The following is a 26,785-nucleotide window of genomic DNA, read 5'->3' on the forward strand; positions in this document are numbered from 1 at the left end:
GGAATCATTCATTGAAAGAGATTCCCGATGATTTCTTTCAAGGGATGAATTCCCTTAAAGTTTTGGATATATGTGGCATTGATATCTCAATGTTGCCCCCATCAGTGGAGGGCCTGAAAAATCTTCGGACGTTGTGGTTGGATAGATGTCCTCAGTTAAAAGACGTAACTCTAATTGGTGGATTGAAGAATCTAGAAATACTTTGCTTACAAGAAACTGGCATCTGTGAACTGACAGAAAAAATGGGTGAGTTACACAATCTAAAGCTGTTGGATTTGATGGAAACGGATTCTCTTGAAATGATAGCACCAAATGTCATATCAAGGATGACTCAGTTAGAGGAACTGCGAATGGGAATTAGCTTTAGCAAGTGGGAGGTTATGGGAAATGGAGATGCAAGACAAGCTAGCTTAGCTGAGGTGGCATCCTTGTCTCGGCTAACTGTTTTATACATCCATGTGGAAAATGTCGAATGCTTGTCTCAGAACATCCCTGGTCCATGGAAAAACCTGAAGAAATTCCGCATATGTGTGGGTAGAGATTACACAGACAGCAAAGCAGCAAGGAGTATAAAAATTGAGAATTCACCATGTCCAAATGCAAAGTGGGTTGAGGTGCTATTTAACAGAACCAACGAGCTAGAATTAGTGCATTGTAAGGGTCTTTACAATCTCATGATGTCACATGAACTAAGTTTCAATAGCTTAAAGATCCTCCTTATCAAAGAATGTGGTGAAATGGAACATTTGTTAAGTGTGGAAGAAGGAGAAGAGCCTCCTCGAAATGTATTCGAGCATCTGAATAAGTTGTCACTAGAAGAGTTAATGAATCTAAAGACGTTCTGCCGGGGCCCACTTCCAGCCGGTTCCCTCCAAAACCTGAGAAAGCTCAACATATCTCGTTGTAATAAATTAATCAATATTATGCCATCTGATCTGCTCCAGAGTATGGAGGAACTCGATGTAAGTCACTGCCATGAGTTGGTGGAAGTCTTTCACTTCCAAGGGACCTCAAAAGAAGATGCTCTGCTTTCAAAATTAAGGAAACTCAAATTGTATGATCTACCAGAACTGACAAGTATCTGGAAGGGGGCCATACCTCCTCTTGGTAGCCACCACCATCTAGAGTTCGTAAGTGTCAGATATTGTAGGAGACTGAGATATCTCGTCTCACCTGCTCTGGCAGAAAGACTTCAACTATTAAAAGATCTTCACATAGTAGGGGAAATATTATTACAGCTCAAACAATACTTAAAGTCTAAGATACGACAGTAAGTAAAATCTTAAGATATCATTTGAACTCCAACGACTAAACTACATCGGTATGAAGGCTCTCCTTGCCGAACTCCTACTCAACCATCCTTGGAATTCCATCATAGGCGTCGTCTTCCTCTATCATACCTGTGTCTATTTGGTGCAACTGTACGATAGGGTGAGTGAAAACTCAGTGGGAACTTCTCGCTAGGATTCATGCATATCATATCATTCCAAAACAGTTTAAATCAACATATTCAAATTACAAGGAGACTAATCATGAAATTATAAATGAATGTATGGGTGTATGAATGTATGTACAAGTCACAGATTTGGGGATGCACATCTAGCTGTCAAAATAAGGAGTCGCCCAAGGCGAACTAGTCACCCGGAAAAATACTTGTAAGTACGCCCAAAGAGAACTAGCCACCCGAAAAAGACCATGCAGACTGCCCGCGGTAAATTATCTACCTGGAAAAAGCCATGCAATTGAGTGTGCCCAAGGATACCTCCTAGAAAAATACACAGGGTACACCCGAGGAGTGTATAATCCTGGAAAAGCCTCATGTAAAGAAAGAGCGCCCAAAGTGGCACAAATGCACATGCTTTGTGAGTTTAACTGAAGTGATAGAGCCTTCAGGAATTCAATCAGAGTGTGACTTACATTGAGCACTCGAAAAAGCTCATATGTCATGCGTGAATGTCATGTACCATGATACTCATGCACATTCCATATGATTAACAAGATTACTCTCATAAGCATGATCAAGGCTTGTAGTCCTTTAATAGGATCTCTAATATTCAAATATGAGTTCAATATAAATTCATTTACTTTCCCAAGGTCCAAAAGAGGGCCCAAACATGACATTTCAAACATATCAAGATAGTAATAGGATTGCTACACATATTAAGAAAAGAGATTCTTTGTACATCTTATGAGATAGAAGGAATACAAGCATCGCGATTCTTTTCTCCACTAATGAAACTATGTATAAAATTGAGAAATTTCTAGGATAGCATAAAGAATGCAATCCTAAGTCCTAGTCACATAATTATTAATCATTGGACTTGAGTGATAGAAGTTAATGAAATAACTCATGTTCACCACATCCAAATGAGAAACTAAGGAACCAAGTTATTATTTGCAATATTCTAATACTTCATTAACTTCAATTTAAAAATAAACTAGCATATATATTGAGTTAATGGAGCAACCTCATCATGGGAACAAGATCCATTACCTCTTAGTGCAAATAATAGAAGGATACATGTACGTAAGCAATTTCAAATGTGGCATAATGTGCATAATACAATTCTTATAAGATGGATTAAAACAAAAAGATTCAAAATAATCCCACATGATTATCAATGTCAATTCAAGATTAAAGGAAGCAAAATTAATATATACACAATTAAAATATCTTTATACAACTACTTTAGAATTCCATGAAATGTTGAAGCCGTGTGGGATATCCCTCTCCTGAAGTGGATGGAGTGAATGCTCTTCTTAATTTGTACTTCCTTGTGAGGTGAGTCTGATGAGTTTTGATTCAAGGAAATGTAAATCAAATTCTATTCTAGCTTAGGTATGGATTAGATAAATTTGAGGTTTCTTTCACTTACCTGATTTGAGGTTGACTGAAGGAGAGTATCTCTCAAGGATACCAGTTTGCAAACAGTACTTGGATAAGGCATTTCAAGATTTCGGTGACTCATGACCGAGTTGACTCAGTTGGGGTCTGCAACTAACGACTAGTGAAGAAATTTCAAGAGATCTACTAATCATGCGTTTAGGCTAATGATCCTTTGGATCAAATGTTTTCCAGATCCGCTCCAGATATTTCCAATATGGAGTCAACCAGGAGATTGGCCGAGTCAATCCATTGCTGAGTGCAGGGTTGATTCAGTAGGAAGACCAGTTGATTCAGCCCCCAACAGGGTAATTCTAGATCGCCCTGGACTGGGCCTTAAACTTGCAGTAATGAACTGCTAATCAAGCCTAGCTGAGTTAGAGTTTTCCTCCCTGCCGAACCTGAGTCATTGACTCATTAGTGACTTGAGTCAGACGGCCATCCACTAGCTGGTTGTGGTAACCATCGCTCGACTCGAAGTGTAGGTTCTAGCTTTGGACAAACTGAACATGGCCATGATGGCAGATCAGGGTTTTTACCCTGGAGTGTGGAGCTGAGTCACTCAAATCATGACCGAGTTGAGTTGACTGAGAACCCAAATGGATGAGCGGCTGAAATCTAAAAGGAAAAGAGGGAGGGTAGGCGTGGTTACCTGATCAGAAGCTATTCGAATGCTAAAAAGAGGTTTGGAATGATCGGTTTCACCCGTGGATGATGCAAATGGACGGCAAGTGGGTTTGGGACTTGATTTATCTGGTCAAGTCAAGCAACAACTGGAAACCGAATCCAACAGCTACTACTCACTCTCTCCCTTCTTCTGTCGAGAGATTTCAAACGGCCGGCTAGAAACTTATTCCAGCGGCAGCCATGTTCCTTCCTCACAATCACTTTCCTCCCTACTTCTATCTTTCTCACCAACTTCTTCCTCTCTCTCAATCTTACTTCCCTCACTTTGTTCTCTTTACGATATTTGAATGACACGGGCCGAGTCAAGTTGCTACCGAACCAGCAATTCGCTCAAACGGCGTTCGAACTCTCCCACTCTCTTTCTCTCTTACTATTCTATCTCTCTCTGCCTTGGGATCTGCCCTAACTACACGACTATTTATAGTCATACCATTTCTAGACATTTTTACAGTTAAATACGGTGGTTAGTGTATAGATTATCAGAAAGCATCTGAGAGCAATCATCATCAAAAGCTTCCCTAACATCTGATCTTGTGCATGGGCCCCAGAACAAACTTCTGATGGATATAATATGGGGTGGGCCACATGATGGACGTTTCAGATCAAAGAAATGATCATTACCATAGGATGCGATTTTTCCTGGCCGAACGGGGAAGATGGGTCCCTGATCATGGCATTTTTATGTTGGACGGGTGATTTAATGATCTGGGACATTCAAAAGGTCCAAATGGGGTCCAACAGGCTTGTACGGTCCATTCAATGGTGGGTGTAGATGGCGTTGATGATAGTTGTCTTAAAACGGAGTCGGTGCGAGATGTGGCTCTAACTCATCAAAATCTCATCATTCCTTATGAGATTTTCAACCGCCCTAACACAGACGGTCAGGATCTACTCCAGAGAAGCTTCCAGAAGTCGTAGGAGGGTGGAGATCATGAGGCGGATATAACGTCAAAGTGGCCATAATGCTTAGTTTATGTGCCTAAATGGGTATCATTTGACGATCCTCGAAGTTCTGACGATTAGATCTTTTCATACAAAGGTTTAGTTAGTGGTGGATTTAGTGATTAGGTCATTTAATATAGATGGTTAGTATTGGATCTTTACATTGAGTGATGGTAGTCTAACCATAGATGTATTTAGTGATCTATGCCACCAATTCCATGACGATTGCATTCATTCAGGAGTACCTATAGTACAAAATTAGGGATTTTAAACAATGATGTTAGGCGATCTAATAGTTGGATGGCTTGAATATCGACAAACGATAGTAGAGTTTTCTAGTTTGATCTGAGTTAGAATTTGTAGCTGATCATCTGGTTTACTTATAGTGTTCAATGTGGATTATAAAATAATAGTTATTGTGGCCTGATGAACGACGGGTTTGATGATTAGGGGTTTGTTATTGATGATGGACGGTTCATTCTACTTATCGAGGAAATCGAGGTCCTAGAAATGAAGTTTTCAAATGATGTGATGGTCCTACTTGGAATTCAATGGATGAAAGGATCAACCTATGGATAACAATTGTACTAGATGGTTGGATCCATGTTAGCATGAGGTTGAACATTTAAGTAGGCTAGATCTATGTTTACACTAAGTTATGTTTCCATAATAACACTCGTGTACTGAAAAGTACAGGGTGTTACAGGCATTAAAGAAACTCGATTTGTCTGGTCTACCAGAACTGACGAGTATTTGGAAGGGGTCCGTTCCTCCTCTTGGTAGCCTCCACCATCTAGAGGAGGTAAGAGTCGTACATTGCAAGAGACTGAGATATCTCCTCTCGCTTGCGCTGGCAGAAAGACTTCAGCAATTAAAGTTGCTTCACATTTGGGAGTGCGAGAAGATGGAGACATTGATAGGGGTAGAAGTTGAAGAGAGCACAAGTGCATCATTATTGTCATCATCAGGGTCAAGTCAATCAGAACTGACGTGTCTCCCTCACTCACTTCCACATGGAAGAATGTTCCCCAACCTTCAAACATTGCACATTTCTAAATGTAATGGCCTTCAGAATCTCTTTTCATTGAGTGTCGCCCAAGGTCTCTTGCAACTCGAATGTCTCTCTATCATCGATTGCAAGGGAATGGAGGTGATAATAGCAAAGGAGGCAGACGATGAAGTGGTGGATCAAGGCATGCTTCCAAGGTTAAGGACTTTAGATTTATCGGGGTTAGAACAGCTAACAATAGTGATATATTCACGATCCATGTGGTCCCACTATTTATACAATAAAAAGGGGACCCCACACTCTCCTGCATTTCACAAATACCCATCATTCATATTATAAGAAAAACCCACAACATCTATAAAGGAATCACTATACCCTCTTGTCTTTCACAAACTCTCACCATTCATACAATAAGAAAAACCGACAACATATATCATAGGATATAATTCTTTTGAATTCATCCGATGATAGTGCGCAAGTGATTGCATGCCAAATTAAATCTTTAATAGTGGAATTTAAATGAATAAAGGAAAGATAACACTTTAAACAAATCACAGTACAAAAATGTAAAGCAACCTCAAAATTCAAGTCTTGAGAGGTTGATACAAATGTTGTTCTAAGGACAACCATGCACCATAAAAACCAAGGGTTTATAGCAGGACAACCTTATTTCTAGGACGTTCTTTGTATCAAAAACTCAAACTAAAGAGGAATAAATAAATAGCAAAGAATCGAAATAAATTGTAGGAATTTAAATTTAAGTTATTACAACATTCCCCACCGTGCTTGAAATGTAAAAATTACAACATTCACATCCACACATACATTCCACAACTTGAATGATAAATGATAGAAAATTAAGCAAACATTCAAACCACAATACACAAGGAATTATAGTGGTTCGCCTGTGTGTTCACCAACTGTTAAAAAACAGCTACACAACTACTTCACTCCTAATATCCTCACACAGGGGATATTAGCGTTTACTATAAAAATAGGTTTCACAGGTTCACCTAAAACCTTCACAATTGTGTTTTTAACTGGGGCTTACACAATCTAAAAACCCACACTTTCTGAGTTTTCTGGCTCTCCTTAGATAACCAACATAATGAGATTTTTCTGGCTCAATCTCAAAAAAAACCAAAAGAATGTAAACTACATAATGTAAAATACTGACTTTCTCCTTCATTGTAGCAGCCCAGAAGAACCAGATTTGAATGTCAAAGTTCAATGTCCAATACTCACTTTATAATGGTTCTAGGTTCTAATAGATTTTAAATTAAACCAAAATGGGGTAGCTTTAATTGATTTTGATTCCAAAAAAAGGAAACTAACACTTCCTCTTTTCAGATCAGATTGGAATACAAAAAATAAAATCAATTTAAAAAGCTAAAGAAAAAGAATATTAAATATTAAAATTGCTTGAGTCGTTATTAATATTAAGAGATTCGTACTCTATTTATAGGTGAACAAATCGTATCTTCGACTGGTTTAGAGATTGCTACGACTGGCCTTAGAACCAACGGATATTTAAAAATTTGAGCGCGATAAGATAAGGAAGTTTCATGACTGGTCGTAAGTAGTCTACGACTGGTCGAAGGACACCTTCGACTGGTCTTAGGTTGATCACGACTAGTCGAAGCCAAGAAAAATACATTGCTATAGTTTGAGTCGTAGGTTCACGACTGGTCGAAGGAATAGTCGACACCGTTCATACGACTGGTTGAACAGACTCCAGGACTGGTCGAAGCTTAACAAACAATTTTGAATTTTTGCAACGAACTCACGAATGGTCCAGGAAAATCTTAGACAAGTTGAAGTAGTACTAGGACTAGTCGAGAAAGATCCAAGACTAGTCTTAGAGCAAACCAGATTCCCAAATATAAAACATTTGCATTATGTATCCGAAACGACCTACTCTAAAGGTCAACCTAAGGTCAAACATATCTTACTAGTGAAGTAAGGATATTAAACCCTTAAGATATGTATCCTTTAAAGAAAGTGAAGCTTGAAATCTTGATGTAGCTTTTTCTTAAAAGCTTCAATTACGCAATCTTGAACTTTACTTGTAACTTGTAAATTCAGTAGAACATTCTCGAGTCTTGACTTGTAAACATGTCTATTCTTTCGAAGTCGTTCTTGCAAGACAATGTTGAGGCTTGACATATCTTGAGTTGAGCATTGTGCTTCACTAATGTAGTCAACATCCATACACTGAGACTTGCTTCATCCATACATGCTTCATCCATATTGTGTCTCGAACATTTGCATTATCTAATGGTTGGAGTGGATTTCATATAATTGTCTTTATACATCTTCTTATACTAATAGATAATTCTGAGCCTGGAACATTGGCGCCTTAAATTATATTAAGCTTTATACATCTTATACTAATAGATTGGAAGACTTCTAAGGTCTGGAACATTAGCACTTCCTTTCATGGTGGAAAATATTACTGACAATGCATATGCATATGGCCACTGTATGAATGGAATTTATGTCCCTCAATTGAAACAATCCAGATAGCAAGGCCTCTATGTCACACTTGAAATATCATACAAAATCAATGATTGTGAAGAGTAAATGGTGGAGAGCTCCGTTCATATAGACCCATCATTCAATAATCTAAATTATTGATTTGATGGGCCCAACAAAATTGGAGGTTGTCCAAGAAGTCTCCAATATTGAAAGATTATACCTCTTTAATTCAAATAGATGGTTAAGAGAATGAAGTAGACCATCCATCCACATTTGATGAGAAAGTGCCCAGCTATTCCAGCATTAGAATTTTCCAATTGGAGAGTTTCAGGGCACTCCCTATCCATGGTGGACCCTCAAATAAACAGCTAGGTATCCTGAACCATAGTGCTCCCCATTTCCATAACCTAGCAATCTAGTAAACTATACATTGATGGGCAGGTCTAAGTTCTCATTTGATATTTTCCTTAATAGAGGGGATAATATAGTCATTTAATGGATCTTTCTCTATTTAAATTTTCTTGTAATTCATTCAATGTTTACTCTATAACTCTACATATGTTTTTCCTCTTAGGTATGTAGAGTTGTTGTAGCTGGTTTGTGATCTTTTCAGTTCAGTTATCAAATGTGAAGGCTTTGGCATGTTGTTAATACTTGTCTTTCTTCTGAGGTAAATAATATATTTCCTTACTTTTCTACATTACTTACTGAATTTGAAAATTGGCCATCACACAAATTGGATACTGACTAAACTAAAATAGTTTGGAAGATAAAATTGGCTATTTCCTTAATTCAAGAAGCAAATAAAAAAGAAAAAGAAAAGTCCAAAGATAACACAGTGAACGGCACGAGTCCGCACTACCCATGCATTAGATCACTCCCATTCTACACACTTCAATGTGAACCACTTAAGGCACCAAAGTGCTCACCTTCTTTTTGTGTACTAGTATATTTTGGGTGAAAAACAAGAAATTCCTTACTACAAGCTTAAATCCAAGCTCTACTCGAATTTGAAAGTATTTCAAACTAATGAGTTATGTACAGAGTCGTTAGTGACAGATTTAAAAGGGTTTTGCGAGTTTCAGCATAGTAGTTAATCCTTCAATCTGCTACATAATAGCTGCACTAGTAAAATGTTATGAGATTGCTAAAACAAAGATTGAAAACTACCTCCAACGACACTATCAAATTAATGTAAGATACTCAAAATGACTATTCATCGGACTCATTAATGGTTTGCAATAAGCCGCTCTGTGTATAGCCATCAAACAAATCAAGTGCATTCCCAAAATTGTTGCCATGGACTATCACAACATTATAGCCAATGGCCTGCAAATACAGAGTTCAAAAAAAAAAAAAGGAAAAAAAAAAAAGATTGTCTGTTCACATTCAACAGCCAACAATATTGAGGAAACTAGAATGCCAGGATTATGATATGTTTAAATTCATTTTGACTATATCTTTGATTTTGTATAGTTGTGTATAAACATTAATTCTCCATGGGATATAAACACAAGTTTTCCACCTTATAGTTCAATCACTGTCTAGGCGCATACATTGTGTGGCCCACCTGATAAAAGATTTCTCAATGATTGTGACATAAATGGTGAAGTTGGGATAAGCAACAAGCAAGGGGAAATCATTGGAGTGCCAATTTACATAAAACCAATGCAATTACTGCATGTTTTTGTCTTACATTTGCTTTTCTTCTCCTCTGTGGAATGTAGGTTTGCAAGAAGCTTGGTGGCTGTCCATCTTTACAGCATGTGTTTCAGCTCCTCAACTGGAAAGATTTAGCACCTTGCTTAGTTATTTGTTTTTTTTTTTTTATTTATCTTTATGAATTTCATATGTTCATGGTTTATTTTGTTTAAACTACTTCTACTCATTGTTTGTAAGAAGTGGATTGAATACACAAGTGATCACATTCGAGATGTTTGCTTGAAACAGATCACAAAACACTTTGTCTAGGAGGTGTGAGATACTTGGCTTGGCTTAATTTAGATTTCATGATGTTTGTTTGAATCTTGTTGGCCTAGGGAATTTGATTGTGTAGTCCCACGGACTCTCATAGCATTTATTTCTTTATAATGAGTAGAAGGGGCAGGGTTGTAAATGGGTCTAGGGGTGTCAACAGGCCAGTTAGGGCCGGGCCAATCTTCAGGTCAGATATTGCTAGGGGTGTCAATGGACAGATTAGGGTCAGGCCAAACTTTATCCAAGCCTAGTGCAGGCCCATGAAGAGCCAAAATTGTCCAGTTCGAGCCCGGCTCGTAATGTCTTTGATGTTCTTGAGCCCAAGCCCAAGGGTTGGTGTGTGTAGAGACAGAGGTCTTAAGGTGAGGCCAGCTGAAGTGTGCCCCACCATAATTGATGTAGAGCAGGCCGCGGACAGTTTCATGGCCAAGATGGATCAGAAAAGGTCTGGTCGATGACAGAAGTGATCCGGACCATCGGACCTTAGATCGGGCGTATCTCACAATATGGTTTTAAATGAGGGAAAAGGGAGAAATTTGAGGAGGGACAATTTTGGATTTTTTTTTTTTTTATAAAAAATGTAAACAGGCTGGGCTGGGCTGATGGGCTTTTGGATGGCTAAGTCCAAGCCTGGCCCACTAAAGAAATGGGCTTGGGTTTCAAGCCTGAACCCAGTCTGCGGGCCTGATACTCTCAACTCAAGCCCATCCCAAGGCAGAGGCTAATGCGGCTATTGACAGCCCTAGATATTGCCAAATATATACAATATGTGTGATAGACGGGTAAATGGATATCTGATTTATCACAGTCACCATCATCTCAACTAGAAAGATCTATTCACAAAATCTCATCACTCTCACAGCCAGGAAAGAGAGATACATCACCGTACAAAACAGCCAGCGGAGAGAAGAAGTTGAATCAATCAGTAATGTTACATGCGTTTATGGTAATTATATTATCATGCATTCGAGATGTGTGTGGCCCACCCATCATGTGTATGTAGAATCATTCTATACATCTAGTGGATCTTCTCATACAGTACATCCCGTACAGGGGAACATGGGTATTTAGATGGTCCTGATCATCCGATAAATGGAGTTTTGCCTTTTGTGTGAACTTATGTCTATCTCTGATTTATTGCCCGTTGGGTCCCATCAAGTGGACGACCACAGATCTTTTATTATTATTCAAACATGATTGGGAAGCCTATTTGCAGTGTCCACCGTATTGCGGCTGATAGATAGTGCGCATGAGAGAGATATTGATACTCTTAAGAGAATATGACCTGCCATGCTCATACACATACGCATAGTAAATGGGACAAATATACTCATCAATCTAACCCTTCTAAATTGTGGGCCCCATGAAAGGTGTGATGTGTTGGGCCGCAAAGTCAATGAAACACTCACTAATGTGTTACCCGGGTGACACCTAATCTGCTCCCCACCCCTATATGGGCCATTTTTTCTTAGTAATCAAACAATTCAAAGTTTCTTACCCTTTGATGAAATATTTTCAAGGAAACAATGTACTAGAAATGGAGTGTTTGGGTGACTATTTTCCTAAACCATTTGTTTTCTTCACTCAACAAGCCTCTGATTGAATGGCTGAGATGTGAAAACTAGCTCCATTTTTATCAATGGCCCCTTCATGATAAGTCCTTATAGTTGGACAGTTCTGATTTCATACATGTGCCCCAAATCCTATAACTTGTTTGCTAATAACATGAGCACGTGCGACAAAGAAGATGCCTGTATAAGAAATGAATCAAAGTGCATGTGTAGGAAACTGTACGTGCAGTGCCATACATATGGGAGACTGAGTTCAATGTAGTTGAGTCCTATCTTTAATGTGATTTTTTAAAAAGGCTAATTAAAATTAAATGATTTTTCTTAGCTTTTTTGAAATGATATTGTCATAAGATGTCATTGTGAATTGATGATAGAGATAAAGGAATTTTGCAATGAAGTGAAAGGATGCTTTATGTGTGACCTACCTATCACCTCATGTTTTTCTTATGATTTTGCATTATAAAAGCTTCGTATGGTATAGACTTATACCTATGAGATAACTCAAAAATGAGTTATGATAGCCATATAAATCTTTCAAAGGTAATTAATTTTATTTATGAAAAACATATTGCATTTCGTAAAGCAATTGTGAATTGTGTTTAATGGTTAATATACCCTTTGTCTATCACTATAATTAAATCGGTAAAAGTGAATTGCACATGTATGTTAATCAAGTTAACAAAAAAGGTGAATTACGTCTAAACATTGTGTTTGGCAAGGGAGAGGATTCACATTAACTTAACTCTCTCTCTCTCTCTCTCTCTCTCTCTCTCTCTCTCTCTCTCTCTCTCTCTTCATCCTTCTCTCGCGACTCGACAAGCTTGATTAGAGAATGAATCAATATATATATATATATATATATATATATATATATATATATATATATATATATATATATATATATAAACATTTACATAGAAATTGTGAGAAATGCGCAAGCCACTAGAGTGCGGATATAATGGCATTGGTTTCATTTAGCTAAATAAAGAGATCACTATTATTTTTTTAGAATTATTTACATTTAACAAATATTATAAAATGTTCTTATAATGTATATTTTTTTACTCATTGTGCCTCAACTATTTGTAACAGTGTAAACCCACTCCAACAAATGAAATATGGGAGGAAACTAAAAAAGGTATGGTAAATATAAAACACTAAAAAAATGTATTTATTATATATCTAAGTTCAAAATATAAAAGTTCTATCTTTACTAAGAATCAATTTTCAGGAATTTAACAAGAATTCACAAATGTAAATTCTTAAATGTACATTTTGATGCATTAACATCCTTGTCGCTATTGTTTAGATGATGAGAGAATGCTATCGCACAATATCTTGAGGACTTAAATTGTTGACGGAAAGATTTACCCACCAAAAGGATATTAGAGACTCGAAGTGCAGCAGGTATTGAAATATGAATAAAATAAAATTTTAATATTGATCAGAATTGTCAGAATTTCAAGAAGATTCAAATGGGACCTCATAGCGCTCCAAACCTAAAGGCAATCTATTCAAGCAAAGAATGGTTGGAGGATGTGGATTGGGAAGACGAGAGCCTTAAAACCCGCATTCAACCCCTTATTCATCTGGTAGAATGAGAGGTAAAATGACACGGAAGACATGCATCATTCACTTGTGTTTTCGGTTTCTACATTTGGGGGCGGATTAGGTGCAACCCTGACTGTAGGGCCCACCTTGAATTATGCATTGTATATCCACGCCATCCAACCGTTTTTCCAGATCATTCTATTTTAGGAACCCAAATATGAAGCAGATCCAAATATCAAGTGGACCACACCATAGGAAACACTGATTATTGAATGGCCACCATAATGTTTATTTCTCATCCAACCATTTGATAAGATCACACAGACTTCGATGAAGAAAAATAAAATAAAATTCAGCTTGATCAAAAAGTTTTATAGCCCAAAAGAAGTTTTTATCATCAATCACCACTCTTTCTTAGTGTGATCCACTTGAGATCTGGATCTGCTTCATTTTCTGGTTCATACCCTAAAATGAGCTGGAAAAATGGATAAATAGAGAGCATATAAAATACATACATCAAGGTGCATGGGCCCCACAGTCAGGGCTGCACTGTGTTGGGTGAGGCAGAGAAGATTTTCAAGCCCTAGTCCACCCACATTTATGTGATAGAAGTCATTTGATATAATGAGTACTAATCTATATAGACCATGCCCCAAATTCTATCCATCGGATCCATGCACAAAATGATGTTGTATTTCTCACCAACCATGATCCGTTGTGGGCTCCTTCATACCAACGGTCACAACACTTGAAGCTTGAGCTCTGTTTGTATTCTTACGTATTAGAACCTTGTAATGGTCAATTTGTATGTAGTTTCATTATCAAATTTTTTCCCATCTAAAACCTTATATTTTATTTATTTATCTTTCTTTTTCTTTTCTTTTTTCTCTTTACACAGGCTCCTCAAATGACAACTGCAGTGAATATTAGTGTAATCAACTTCCCTCTTTTTTCTTTATTTATCTCCTCCTTTAATTTAAAGATACTCATCCTCTAATCTACTAAAACAATACTTTTTTGAAGTGCTAGTATTGTTTTATAAGTGTACCTGATTTCTGGCCTTTTCCCAGTCTGCATTTGGATGTGCTGTAGGATTGAAATTCAGTTATTAGTTTATTAATTAAAGTAGAAAGGAGTATATTATAGTTTCGTTAAGAGAATTTTATGATAAACTACCTACTTATTATAGAATTTACAATCTTGTACCTTTGGAAAAAAGGTCTTCAGTAAGCTATCTCACCAGTCTAAGTAATTATCAATAGAATACCTTCCCTTATATTTCTCAATCGGGACAAGTGATGGCGAAGGGGTGGGCAGCATGGGTGGGTCCCATTGTAATGTTTATGTGAAATCCATCCCAACAACCAGATCCATCACTAGGCCCCATACTTAAAAATCAGCTCCATTCATGATTCAGGTGGACCACATGATTGGAATCAGTGTACATGGCAACACTCACCCTCTAAACTATTTCCATTAGTGTGGCCCACTTGAATCACATGTGGGCCTGATTTTAGAGCTCCTGACTAACTTCTGGAGTGACATATAATGGTTGGAGTGGATTTCATATATTTATCTTTATACATCTTCTTATCCTAATAGATTGGAAGAATTCTAAGGCTAGGAACGTTGGCACCCCGAAATTATATTCAGCTTTATACATCTTATACTGATAAATTGGAAGACTTCTAAGGCCGGGAACACTAGCACTTCTTTTCATGGAGCCAATTATTACTGACAATGCATATGCACATAGCCACTGTATGAATGGAATTTATGTTCCTCAATTGAAACTATGATTTTGTTGTTTATTTCCAGAAGGTTATTCTGTTGATGAGGATGAGATGACAAAATATGGAATTGGCGAAGGTCTCTTCAAGGATGTTAATATGTTGGAGGAAGCATCATGTAGAGTTCATATGTTGTTCGACAAATTTAAGGCTTCATGCTTGTTGCTGGAAGGAGATATATCAAACTCTGTAAAACTGCATGATGTTGTTCGAGATGTCGCCTTATCAATAGCATTAAGAGCTGAGCATGGGTTTTTGGTAAAAGCTAAAGTAGGTTTGAAAGAGTGGCCAGAGATTGGAAATGTGCAGGAATGTAAGAGGATTTCATTTGTATACAATGAAATTAATAAACTTCTGGATTGAATTGAATGTCCTCAGCTCCTAACCTTGTTTTTGTTTGAGAATCATTCATTGAAAGAGATTCCCGATGATTTCTTTCAAGGGATGAATTCCCTTAAAGTTTTGGATATAAGTGGCATTGATATCTCAATGTTGCTCCCATCAGTGGAGGGCCTAAAAAACCTTCGGACGCTATGGTTGGATAGATGTCCTCAGTTAAAAGATGTAACTCTAATTGGTGGATTGAAGAAGCTAGAAATACTTTGCTTACAAAAAACTGGCATCTGTGAACTGACAGAAAAAATGGGTGAGTTACAGAATCTAAAGCTCTTGGATTTGATGAAAACGAATTCTCTTGAAACGATAGCATCAAATTTCATATCAAGGATGACTCAGTTAGAGGAACTGCGAATGGGAAATAGCTTTGGCAAGTGGGAAGTTATGGGAAATGGGGATGCAAGATAAGCAAGCTTAGCCGAGATGACATCCTTGTCTCGGCTAACCGTTTTATACATCCATGTGGAAAATGTTGAATGCTTGTCTCAGGACATCCCTGGTCCATGGAAAAACCTGAAGAAATTCCATATATGTGTGGGTAGAGATTACACAGACAGCAAATCAGCAAGGAGTATAAAAATTGAGAATTTACCATGTTCAATTGGAAATTGGGTTGAGGTGTTGTTTAAGAGAACAAACGAGCTAGAATTAGTGAGCTGTGGGGGTACTGAGAATCTCATGCAATCACATGAACTAAGTTTCAACAATTTAGAGATCCTCATTATCAAAGAATGTGGTGAAATGGAATATTTTGTAAGTGCGGAAGAAGAAGAGACTCCATGGAATGTATTCAAGCATTTGAAGGAGCTGACGCTAGATGAGTTAATAAATCTAAAGTCATTCTGCCGGGGCCCACTTCCAGCCGGTTCCCTCCAAAACCTGAGAAAGTTAAAAATATTCCGTTGTAATAAATTAATCAATATCAAGCCATCTGATCTGCCTCAGAGTCTGGAGAAATTGAAAGTAAGTCATTGCGATGAGTTAGTGGAAGTCTTTCACTTCCAGGGGACCTCAAAAGAATATGCTCTACTTTCAAAATTAAGGAAACTCAAATTGAATGATCTACCAGAACTGACAAGTATTTGGAAGGGGGCTGTACCTCCTCTTGGTAGCCTCCACCATTTAGAGTACCTAACCGTTGAAGATTGCAAGAAACTGAGATATCTCATCTCACCTGCTCTGGCACAAAGACTTCAACAATTAAAGTTGCTTGGCATTGAGTCCTGTGAGAAGATGGAGAAATTAATAGGGGTGGAAGTAGAAGAGAGCACAATTGCATCATTATCGTCATCAGCAGGATCAAGGCAATCAGAACTGATGTGTCTCCCTCACTCACTTCCACATGTAAGAATGTTCCCCAACCTTCAAACATTGCACATTCAAGAATGTCATGGTTTCCAGAATCTCTTTTCGTTGAGTGTCGCCCAGGGTCTCTTGCAACTCAAATATCTCGATATCTCCTATTGCAAGGGAATGGAGGTGATAATAGCAAAGGAGGCAGATGATGAAGTGGTGGATCAAGGCATGCTTCCGAGGTTACGAGTTTTACAATTAGAGGGGTTACCACAACTAATAAGCTTCTACCAAGGAGTTGGGGTACTTTTCGATTGGCCTTCCTTAGAATATCTTGATGTGCCGAGCTGTCAGAATTTCAAGAAGATTCAAATGGGACCTCATAGCGCTCCAAACCTAAAGGCAATCTATTCAAGCAAAGAATGGTTGGAGGATGTGGATTGGGAAGACGAGAGCCTTAAAACCCGCATTCAACCCCTTATTCATGAGTTCATTTCAGGACATGTGTCAAAAATGAACCGTATCTAAAACTGAAGCGGGCCGTACTAAAGGAAAATGTGGTCAGGGGAATTCCTACCGTTGAAACCTACTTGGGTTCGACAGTGATGTTTACATGCCATCCATACCGTTAATAAATTCATTCCTACTGGGATGAACTGAAATCACAAATATTAGCATGATTCAAAACTTCTGTGGCCCACGAATATTTCAACCATGGAGGTTCTATTATCACATTTTCGGCCCACTTGAGCTTTGAAAATGGTTCATTTTTGGCTTCGTGTCTTGAAATGAACTCAAAAAACGGATGGACGGGTAGAATTTCTCACAAAGCTCATACGCGTACACAGTAGAGCAGAGTGTGGGGGTGCGGATTGGCTACTGGCATGTTAGAACCTGCTACTGAAATGATGTCACCAAGTTCCGCAGCCCCCACCAAGATGTGTGTTTTGTATCCACGCCATCCATCCATCTGGAGAGATCATTTTAGGGTAAGATTCAAAGAACGAGTCACATCCAAAGATCTAGTGCACCCCACTAGAGAAAATAGTGGGGAGAGTGACACCACCGTTAAAAAATTCTAAAGGACACAAAAGTTTTAGATCAAGCTGTATTTGTGTTTTCCCTTCTTTAATGTCTTTTTTAACTTTTGAACCGGTTGAATTTCAAAATAACATTATGATGGCCTCAGGAAGGTTTTAAAAGTGGGCATCAATATTCCTCAGCTAACAAGCTTCTACCAAGGAGTTGGCGTACTTTTCGATTGGCCTTCTTTAGAATATCTTGAGGTGCGGTTGTGTCAGAATTTCAAGAAGATTCAAATGGGACCCCACAGCGCTCCAAACCTAAAGAGAATTGAATCAACCAAAGAATGGTTAGAGGAGGTGGAGTGGGAAGACGAGAGCCTTAAAGCCCGCATTCAACCCCTTATTCATCTGGTAGAAAGAGAGGTAAGATGACACGGAAGACATGCATCATTCACTTGTGTTTTCGGTTTCTACATTTGGGGGCGGATTAGGTGCAACCCTGACTGTAGGGCCCACCTTGAATTATGCATTGTATATCCACGCCATCCAACTGTTTTTCCAGCTCATTCTAGTATGTTAAGACAAATATGAAGAAGATCCAAATATCAAGTGAACCACACCATAAGAAACACTGATGATTGAATGCCCACCATAATGTTTATTTCTCATCCAACCTGTTGATAAGTTCGCATAGCCTTGGATGAAGATAAAAAACAAATTTCATCTTAATCAAAAAACTTTTATGGCCGAAAAGAAGTTTTTATGATCAATCGCCACTCTTGACACGGAAGACATGCATCATTCATTTGTGTTTTCGTTTTCTACGTTTGGGGGCGGATCTGCCCATGCATCAGAGCTGCACCGTGTTGGGTGAGGCAGGGCTGCACCTAATCCGCTCCCTTATGGATCTGCCCATGCATCAGCGCGATCCAAACCATTGGTCTGTAACGGCCTACTTCGAAGGACTGTCTCATGAATGTCATCTTTATATGAAATTTCCAGATTTTGAATTTTGTGGCTATTAAATAGAAGGTGAAGTCATCAATTATCTACATAAATGAAAAAAAGCCAACATTAATTGATGGCCCAGATCTTCCAACATGAGAAAATTTAAAGGACCCAACAGACCAATGGTTTGGATAACTTTGCCATCACTCCCACTTATATAAAATAAGGACTCTATTATTGTGTGATACACTAAGGATATTTGCCATATAATGCATGTCATTACCTTTTAGGTTGTGCATATGGGGCTATGGTTTGATAGCATAGAATTAAATATCATCCATCTGATGTGTCCTGTTGTTGATAAGCCATGAAATAAATATTCCAGCTCCTTTTTTCAGTTGAATTTTGACAGTTTCTTGTTTTTTTTCATTAATTAATTAGAATTCTTCTGTTAAGAAAATTTTCAAGCCCTGGTCTACCCACATGTAAGTGATGGAAGTCATTTGATATAATGAGTTCTAGTCTTAATGGACCATGCCCTAAATTCTATCCTTCGGATCCATGCACAGAATGTTGTATTTCTCACCAATCATGATCCGTTGTGGGCTCCTTCATACCAACGGTCACAACAGTTGAAGCATGAGCTCCGTTTTTATTCTTACATATTAGAACCTTGCAATGGTCAATTTGTATGTAGTTTCATTATCATTTTTCCCCATCTAAAAGCTTATATTTTATTTATTTATCTTCTTTTTTTCTCATTACACAGGCTCCTCAAGTGACACCTGCAGTGAATATTAGCGTAATCAACTTCTCTCTTCTTTCTTTATTTATCTCCTCCTTTAATTTAAAGATACTCATCCTCTAATCTACTAAAACAATACTTTTTTGAAGTGCTAGTATTGTTTTATAAGTGTACCTGATTTCTGGCCTTTTCCCAGTCTGCATTTGGATGTGCTGTAGGATTGAAATTCAGTTATTAGTTTATTAATTAAAGTAGAAAGGAGTATATTATAGTTTCGTTAAGAGAATTTTATGATAAACTACCTACTTATTATAGAATTTACAATCTTGTACCTTTGGAAAAAAGGTCTTCAGTAAGCTATCTCACCAATCTAAGTAATTATCAATAGAATACCTTCCCTTATATTTCTCAATCGGGACAAGTGATGCCGAAGGGGTGGGCAGCATGGGTGGGTCCCATTGTGATGTTTATGTGAATCCATCCCAACAACCAGATCCGTCACTAGGCCCCATACTTAAAAATCAGCTCCATTCATGATTCAGGTGGACCACATGATTGGATTCAGTGTACATGGCAACACTCACCCTCTAAACTATTTCCATTAGAATTCACCAAAGCATGGGACGGACCCCAGGAGACCAAGTTCGACAGATTTGCACGCTAGGGATCCAAGAAAATCGGCGAAGCTCAAGTGGCCCGAAAGACATCCAGAATGCAAGATCACAGGGTTCCCACCATTTGTTCAGCTCAAAAATTCATACATCGCCTGAGGACCATAAATTAACCGTACACGTCGAATTTCATCCGTTCAATCCCTGTGCAAGTGTCCCAACAGACAGATCAGCCCATAAACCCTTGATTTGGGGCCCACCTAAGCTCTGGATACGCTTCAATTTCGGACTTAACATCTTAAATTAGATGGGGAAAAGGATGGACGGTACGGATTTCTTGAGAATATCATAGTGGACCGCACCTGCACTTGAGGCGTGCACTGGACGGTCAGCCCGGTCAAAGACTGGCTGCCCCATCTTCTTCTTGGGAAGGAATAGCGGACGGACGTTGTCCGTCCATTTTTTAGTAGTAGGGCCCACTCATCATCCAAATGGATGATCCAGACCATCCATTGAATCTCTTGGGTAGACGTAACCCTCACCTAGGTGTCCTTTTCGACCCATGAACGTACGGACAGGCAGATTACCGTTCAAACACAAGATGGACGGCGGAGTAGATAATCTCATGGGCCACACAGAATTCAATCCAAAAACGACCATATCCAAATCATTTTTCAAGTAGATCTCAATGGACGGCGTGGATTTTCCACCTGACATCGATCGTGAGCTCCACAAACATGACAGCAACTTGCGGCGACTCTGTTTCACAATCAGACGCCGGTTTCATGCAGTGGGGCCCACCCCTCACCCATCAGGGCCCATAGGTCTAATCTGGACCGTCCATTAGGAGCCCACGGGTTCTCTCTCCCTAACCTAGGTAACTCATTTTAAGAAACCGCAGAGATCAGTCTCCATTCGTCCAAACAGAGACTGATGGTACAATGAACAAGGCAGGTGGGACACACCAAATTCAGTCTAGAAATCATCCAGTTTTACTGAATTTTCAAGGGCAATCCAATGAATGGACTGGATTTCTTGATGATCGTCAGGAATGGGTCCCACCAAACAACCAGCGTAAGCTCTGTTACACACGTTCTATTACAGTGCGTAAAACTTTCGCACCGTTTTCTGTTGTGCGTAAGAGTTACACATGCAAGCTGCCACCGACTCCTTGCTTTATAAAAGGAAAAGAAAAAGAGAGAAAGACATTCAATTTTGTGCTGAGCGTGGAGCAGAGAAGCCTGGACGTGAAGTAGTTTCTACAGAGTTTTGTTTTCTTAGTTTTCTGTTTAATTTCTTTATGATATTTGAGGATAGCCTAATCATGTTAGGCTAAACCTCTTAGCTAGGGCTAAGAGGTGAAGCTTGTAGCATGATGAGAGAACTTTTTGCTTGTGCCTTTTATTTAGACTGAACTGAAGTTGATTTTAGTTTAATTAAGGGAATATTTTTTAGTTTTTAATGGTCTATTGTGACTAAAATTACAATGGGTCTGTGATAGCTTTGAGCATGTTCATTTCCTTTTTATGTTTATGACGTCAGGAAGCCCTGTTGTTCACATCATCTCCTGGGCATGGTCGGATGACGGTACCCTTCCTAACCTTCATATCATGTTGATTGGTTGTTAATTAGTTTAATTCTGTTGTTTACTTTGTCTCCTGGGCATGGTTTGGTGATGGAATCCATTCTAATTTATATAACTTTCATCTCTTGAAAACTATATCAAAGGAAGTTCAGTCGTGATTTTTATGGTTAGACCCTTCAACTGAATGAAGATAGACTCTTAAGTCCAGTTGAGTTTTTGATGCAGGCATAAGATCTCCCTGATCTCTACAAGTGGATCCTCTGAATCCCTAGTTTCCTTCCTCTGAATTCCTTAAGTTTTAGATTAATATTTTACAATTATTCCTCAAATTCAATCGATTTAGATTTCATCTTAGTCTAGTTCTATTTCTACTTAATTTCATATTACGTATAAGTTTCAGTTCCTTGGGATTCGACCTCGGTCTCACCGAGTTTATTACTACATCACAACCCTATACTTGGGGAGTGAACAATCCGCAAACCGATGGCCAGACCGAGAGGGTCAATCAGATCCTCGAGGATATGCTTTGGGCCTGCGTGATTGACTTCGGGGTAGCTGAGATGAGCATCTGCGATTGGCTAAGTTCGCACACTTGAATCACATGTGGGCCTGATTTTAGAGCTCCTGACTAACTTCTGGAGTGACATATAATGGTTGGAGTGGATTTCATATATTTATCTTTATACATCTTCTTATCCTAATAGATTGGAAGAATTCTAAGGCTAGGAACGTTGGCACCCCGAAATTATATTCAGCTTTATACATCTTATACTGATAAATTGGAAGACTTCTAAGGCCCCAGAACACTAGCACTTCCTTTCATGGAGGCAATTATTAGTGACAATGCATATGCACATAGCCACTATATGAATGGAATTTATGTTCCTCAATTGAAACTATGATAGCAAGGGCTCTATGTCACACCTAAAATATCATACAAAATCAATGATGGTGAAGAGTAAATGGTCAAGAGCTCCATACATATAGACCCATCATTCAATAATCTAAATTGTTGATTTGATGGGCCCAACAAAAATGGAGGTTGTCCAAGAAGTCTCCAATATTGAAAGATTATACCTCTTTAATTCAAATATATGGTTAAGAGAATAAAGTAGACCATCCATCCACATTTGATGAGGAAAGTGCCCACCTATTGAAGCATTGGAATTTTCCTATTGGAGATTTTCACGGCACTCCCTATCCATGGTGGGCCCTCAGATCAACAATTAAGTATTTTGAACCATAGTGCCCCCATGTGAGAAACCTAGCTATCTAGTAATCTATACATTGATGGGCAGGTCTAATTTCTCATTCGATATTTTCATTTCTGGAGAGGATAATATAATCATTCACTGGATCTTTTTCTATCAGAATTTTCTTGTAATTCATTCAATGTTTACTCTATAACTCTACATCTGCTTTTCTTCTTAGGTATTTAGAGTCGTTGTAGCTCGTTTTGTTATCTTTTCGGTTCAGTTATTAAATGCGAAGGCTTTGGCATGTTGTTAATACTTGTTTTATATTCTTCTCTTTACAAAGTGAGGTAAATACACATTTCCTTTCTTTTCTACATCACTGACTAAAATTGAAAACTTTTGCCCATCACACAAATTGGATACCGACTAAACTAAAATAACTTGGAAGATAAAATTGGCTAATTCATGCCTTCAATTAACGAATTGAAAAAAAACAAGAGCCTAATAACTCTAATTGAATAAAATAGGAATTCCTTCCGCTCTTTTCTTTTTAATGTTCTATTATGGATATTTTATTCTTCATTTTTCTCTCCTTTCTGGCATTCTACATTGTAAATCCTTTTTTATTTAGTAGTAATATTTTGGGTGGGAAACAAGCAATTTCATACGACAAGCATAAATCCAAGCTCCACTTGAGGTCGAGTGTTTAAGACTAATGAGTTGTGTACAAGATCGTTACTGACAGATTGAAAGGGTTTCAAGAGTTTCACCATAGTAGTGAATCCTTCAATCTGCTACTAGTAAAATGTTGAGAGATCGTTTGTGCAAGAACAAAGATTGAAAACTACCTCCAACGACACTATCAAATTAATGTAAGATACTCAAAATGACTATTCATCGGACTCATTAATGGTTTGCAATAAGCTGCTATGTGTATAGCCATCACACAAATCATATGGTGCATTCCCAAAATTGTTGCCATGGGACTATCACAACATTATAGCCAATGGTCTTTTAAATACAGAGTTGAAAAAAATTATATATGATATCTTTGATGATATCAGGATATTTGAGTTTATCTTTGATTTTGTATAATTGTGTATAAGCATTAATTCTCCATGGGATATAAACACAAGTTTTCCACCTTATAGTTCAATCAGTCCAGGCCCATACATTGTGTGGCCCACGTGATAGAAGATTTACCAATGATTCTGACATTCATGGTAAAGTTGGGCTAAGCAATGAGAAGTCATTGGAGTGGCAATTTACGTAAAACCAATGTAATTGTTGCATGATTTTATCTTACATTTGCTTTTCCTTTCCTCCGTGGAATGTAGGTTTGCAGGCAGCTTGGCGGTTGTCCATCTTTACAGCATGTGTTTCAGCTCATCAACTGGAAGGATTTAGCACCTTGCTTGGTTCTTTGTTTTTTATTATCTTTTTTTGAGTTTCATATGTTCATGGTTTATTTTGTTTGAACTACTACTCATTGTTTGTATAATGTGGATTGAATACACAAGTGATCACATTCAAGTTGTTTGCTTGAAACAGATCACAAAACACTCTATTTGGGAGGCGTGAGATATCTTTATTTAGATTTCATGATGTTTGTTTGAATCTTGTTGGGTTAGGGTATTTGATTGCGTAGACCCACAGACTCCCATAGCATTTATTTCTTAATAAATAGATAAGAGTAGGGTTGTAAACGGGTCTAGGGGTGTCAACAGGCCAGTTTAGGGCCGGGCCAATCTTCGGGTCAGATATTGCTAGTGGTGTCAATGGACAGATTAGGGCCAGGCCAAACTTTGTCCAAGCCTAGTGCAGCCCCGTGAAGTGCCAAAATTGTCCACTTCGAGCCAGGCCTCGTAATGTCTTTGATGTTCTTGAGCCCAAGCCGAAGGTTTGGCGTTTGTAGAGACAGAGGTCTTAAGGTGAGGCCAGCTGAAGTGTGCCCCACCATGATGTTTAAATGGTCCAGCCCGATCACTTGGTGCATCACCCCATTTTATTGGTAGGGCCCAAATAAATCCCAGTTTGTGGTTCAGGTGGGCCATATGAAGAAAATAGTTGGGAGAGCGATACCCACCCTTAACTTTTTTTACAGAGCCCACTAAGGTGTTTAAGAGGGGAGACAATGGGCTTCTGTATACTATCCAAGCCCAGCCCAGTTGAGAAAGGGCCAGAGCTTTAAGCCTGAGCCCAACCCTCCAACCTAATACAACAGTACAAGCCACGCTTGGCCTGAAAATGCTATGGGCAAATGCAGCCCATAGACAGACCTAAATATTGCCAAATATATACATTATATGTGTGATCGATGGGTAAATGGATATTAGATTTATATATACAATATCTGGGTGATAGACGGGTAAATGGATCTCTGATTTATCATAGTCACCATCATTTCAAGAAGAAAGATCTATTCACAGCGAGGCACCATCATCACAGCATACTCATCATACATCTCCATAATTATCCTAATCCAAAACTCAGGTAGAACGAACTACAGGAAGCATTGCACTATAACACCCAAACTGAATATTTTCATGGAATTTGGCCCACATGAGGTTTGGAATGAATTGAGTTTCGATGTCCTTTCATGCTGATGGATCACACCCCATCAATGGGATGGATGGCATATACATCCCATGAAGGACTACACGTTCCATTTGGATGCTTTTATGGTAGGTGTTAATCTCCCGCTAATGTTCCCTTTTGTGTGGCACACCTAACTTAAGTATTAGGCTGGAATTTGTAGGGTAGCTCTAATATGAAACTTTCTATCTAATGAACGGATTGGATGGCACTCATGATGCAAGATAGGACCCACATGGAAATCCTCCCGGACAGCCAATTTCTCTATAATTTAACGCATTGGTACTTGGAATGTAAAAATTTTAAACATGTTGTAGTGAGCCAGTCAATTAGAAGCTTTGTGGGGTCAACCATCAAGTATTTGTTATATCCACTCCGTCAATTATTTCCACCAGCTCCTATTTTGGACATCAGCTTAAAATAAAGTAAATTCAAAACTTAAGTGCATCACCACGAAACCTAACAGAACAAAATGGATACTCATGCTAGGGTATTACATAAGCATTTTTTTCCTTCATCCTTTGGTAATCACCTTATTAACGAGTTGGAGGGCACACAAACATCACGATGGGCCCAGGAAAGTTTGAATGGTAGGTATTCATTGTGGCCTACTTCAGATCTCGACCTCATGTCCTCTCCTGCATCACTAATGGATGGATGTCACACACAAACATCATGGTGGGCACCATGGAAAATTTATTTATCTGTGCTTCCTCTAACATGGGTTGTAGATGGGATAGTTGATGTAGAGCGGGTCGCAGAGACTTCCATGTCGACTAGAGAAGGCCCGATTAGAGGCAGAGGTGATCTGAACCATCAGAACCTTACAACAAGCATATCTCACAAATCGGAATGAGTTACTCGACGTACCATATGTGATTTTGAGGTAAGCGAAGCTACTTTAGCCAACCAACCTGTGTTGCTAGGTTTCCCACGTAGAATTTACGAGATTCCATCAGATCGACGGTCGAAATTCATTTTATTTTTGTTTTTACTATTTGTAGAAAGTTTTAGTTTGATTATAAATCTTCATTATTTGAGCTTTAGGAGTTGTGTCCAACATGAAAAGTACTTAGAAAGATTAAGAGAATAAAGTGGTTAAGCCAAATAGGACACTTACAATAAATAGTAAATTTACTATTTATAGTAAGTTACGAATTTTAGTGAGTTTAAGTTGGAGTTTGATTCTGAAACTTCTTCCAAGGTTTGGCATCACTATTTAAATGGTTGTAAATTTGTTTTTTTTATTATCTATCAATGAAATTTTGCATTTATTAGAATTTATTTCTATTATTTCTTTTTTTTTTCCTCGTGAATTTGAGGAATCTCTATAAGGATTTCAAAGAAGCTCCATGAATTCGGAGTAGTTATCCTTGAGGAAGACGATGATCAACCTCATCACACCCATCCCTATGTCAGTAGTCCACTACATATGTTTTACGAGCACGTGGAATATCCATGTAAGTCTCACCTACGGGAACAATGTAAAATTGCTCCTAAAT

At 38.3% G+C, this 26,785-nt stretch overlaps 2 protein-coding genes across 2 annotated transcripts; both read left to right on the forward strand.

Annotated features, from left to right (window-relative positions):
• The first annotated feature begins 44 nt into the window (after positions 1-44).
• LOC131220104 (uncharacterized) lies at positions 45-15,693 on the forward strand. The gene is made up of 5 exons (XM_058215074.1): positions 45-1,270; positions 2,714-2,782; positions 5,210-5,706; positions 14,918-15,159; positions 15,268-15,693. Exons 1-5 carry the CDS (start codon positions 45-47, stop codon positions 15,691-15,693), a joined length of 2,460 nt encoding a protein of 819 aa, XP_058071057.1.
• Positions 15,694-15,708: 15 nt separating this feature from the next.
• Positions 15,709-17,106, forward strand: LOC131220105 (disease resistance protein SUMM2-like). Its single transcript, XM_058215075.1, has one exon. It carries the CDS (start codon positions 15,709-15,711, stop codon positions 17,104-17,106), a length of 1,398 nt encoding a protein of 465 aa, XP_058071058.1.
• The last annotated feature ends 9,679 nt before the right edge of the window (positions 17,107-26,785 follow it).

Source organism: Magnolia sinica, chromosome 12 (genome assembly GCF_029962835.1).
Source record: "Magnolia sinica isolate HGM2019 chromosome 12, MsV1, whole genome shotgun sequence".
In the NCBI taxonomy this organism is placed as follows: domain Eukaryota; kingdom Viridiplantae; phylum Streptophyta; class Magnoliopsida; order Magnoliales; family Magnoliaceae; genus Magnolia; species Magnolia sinica.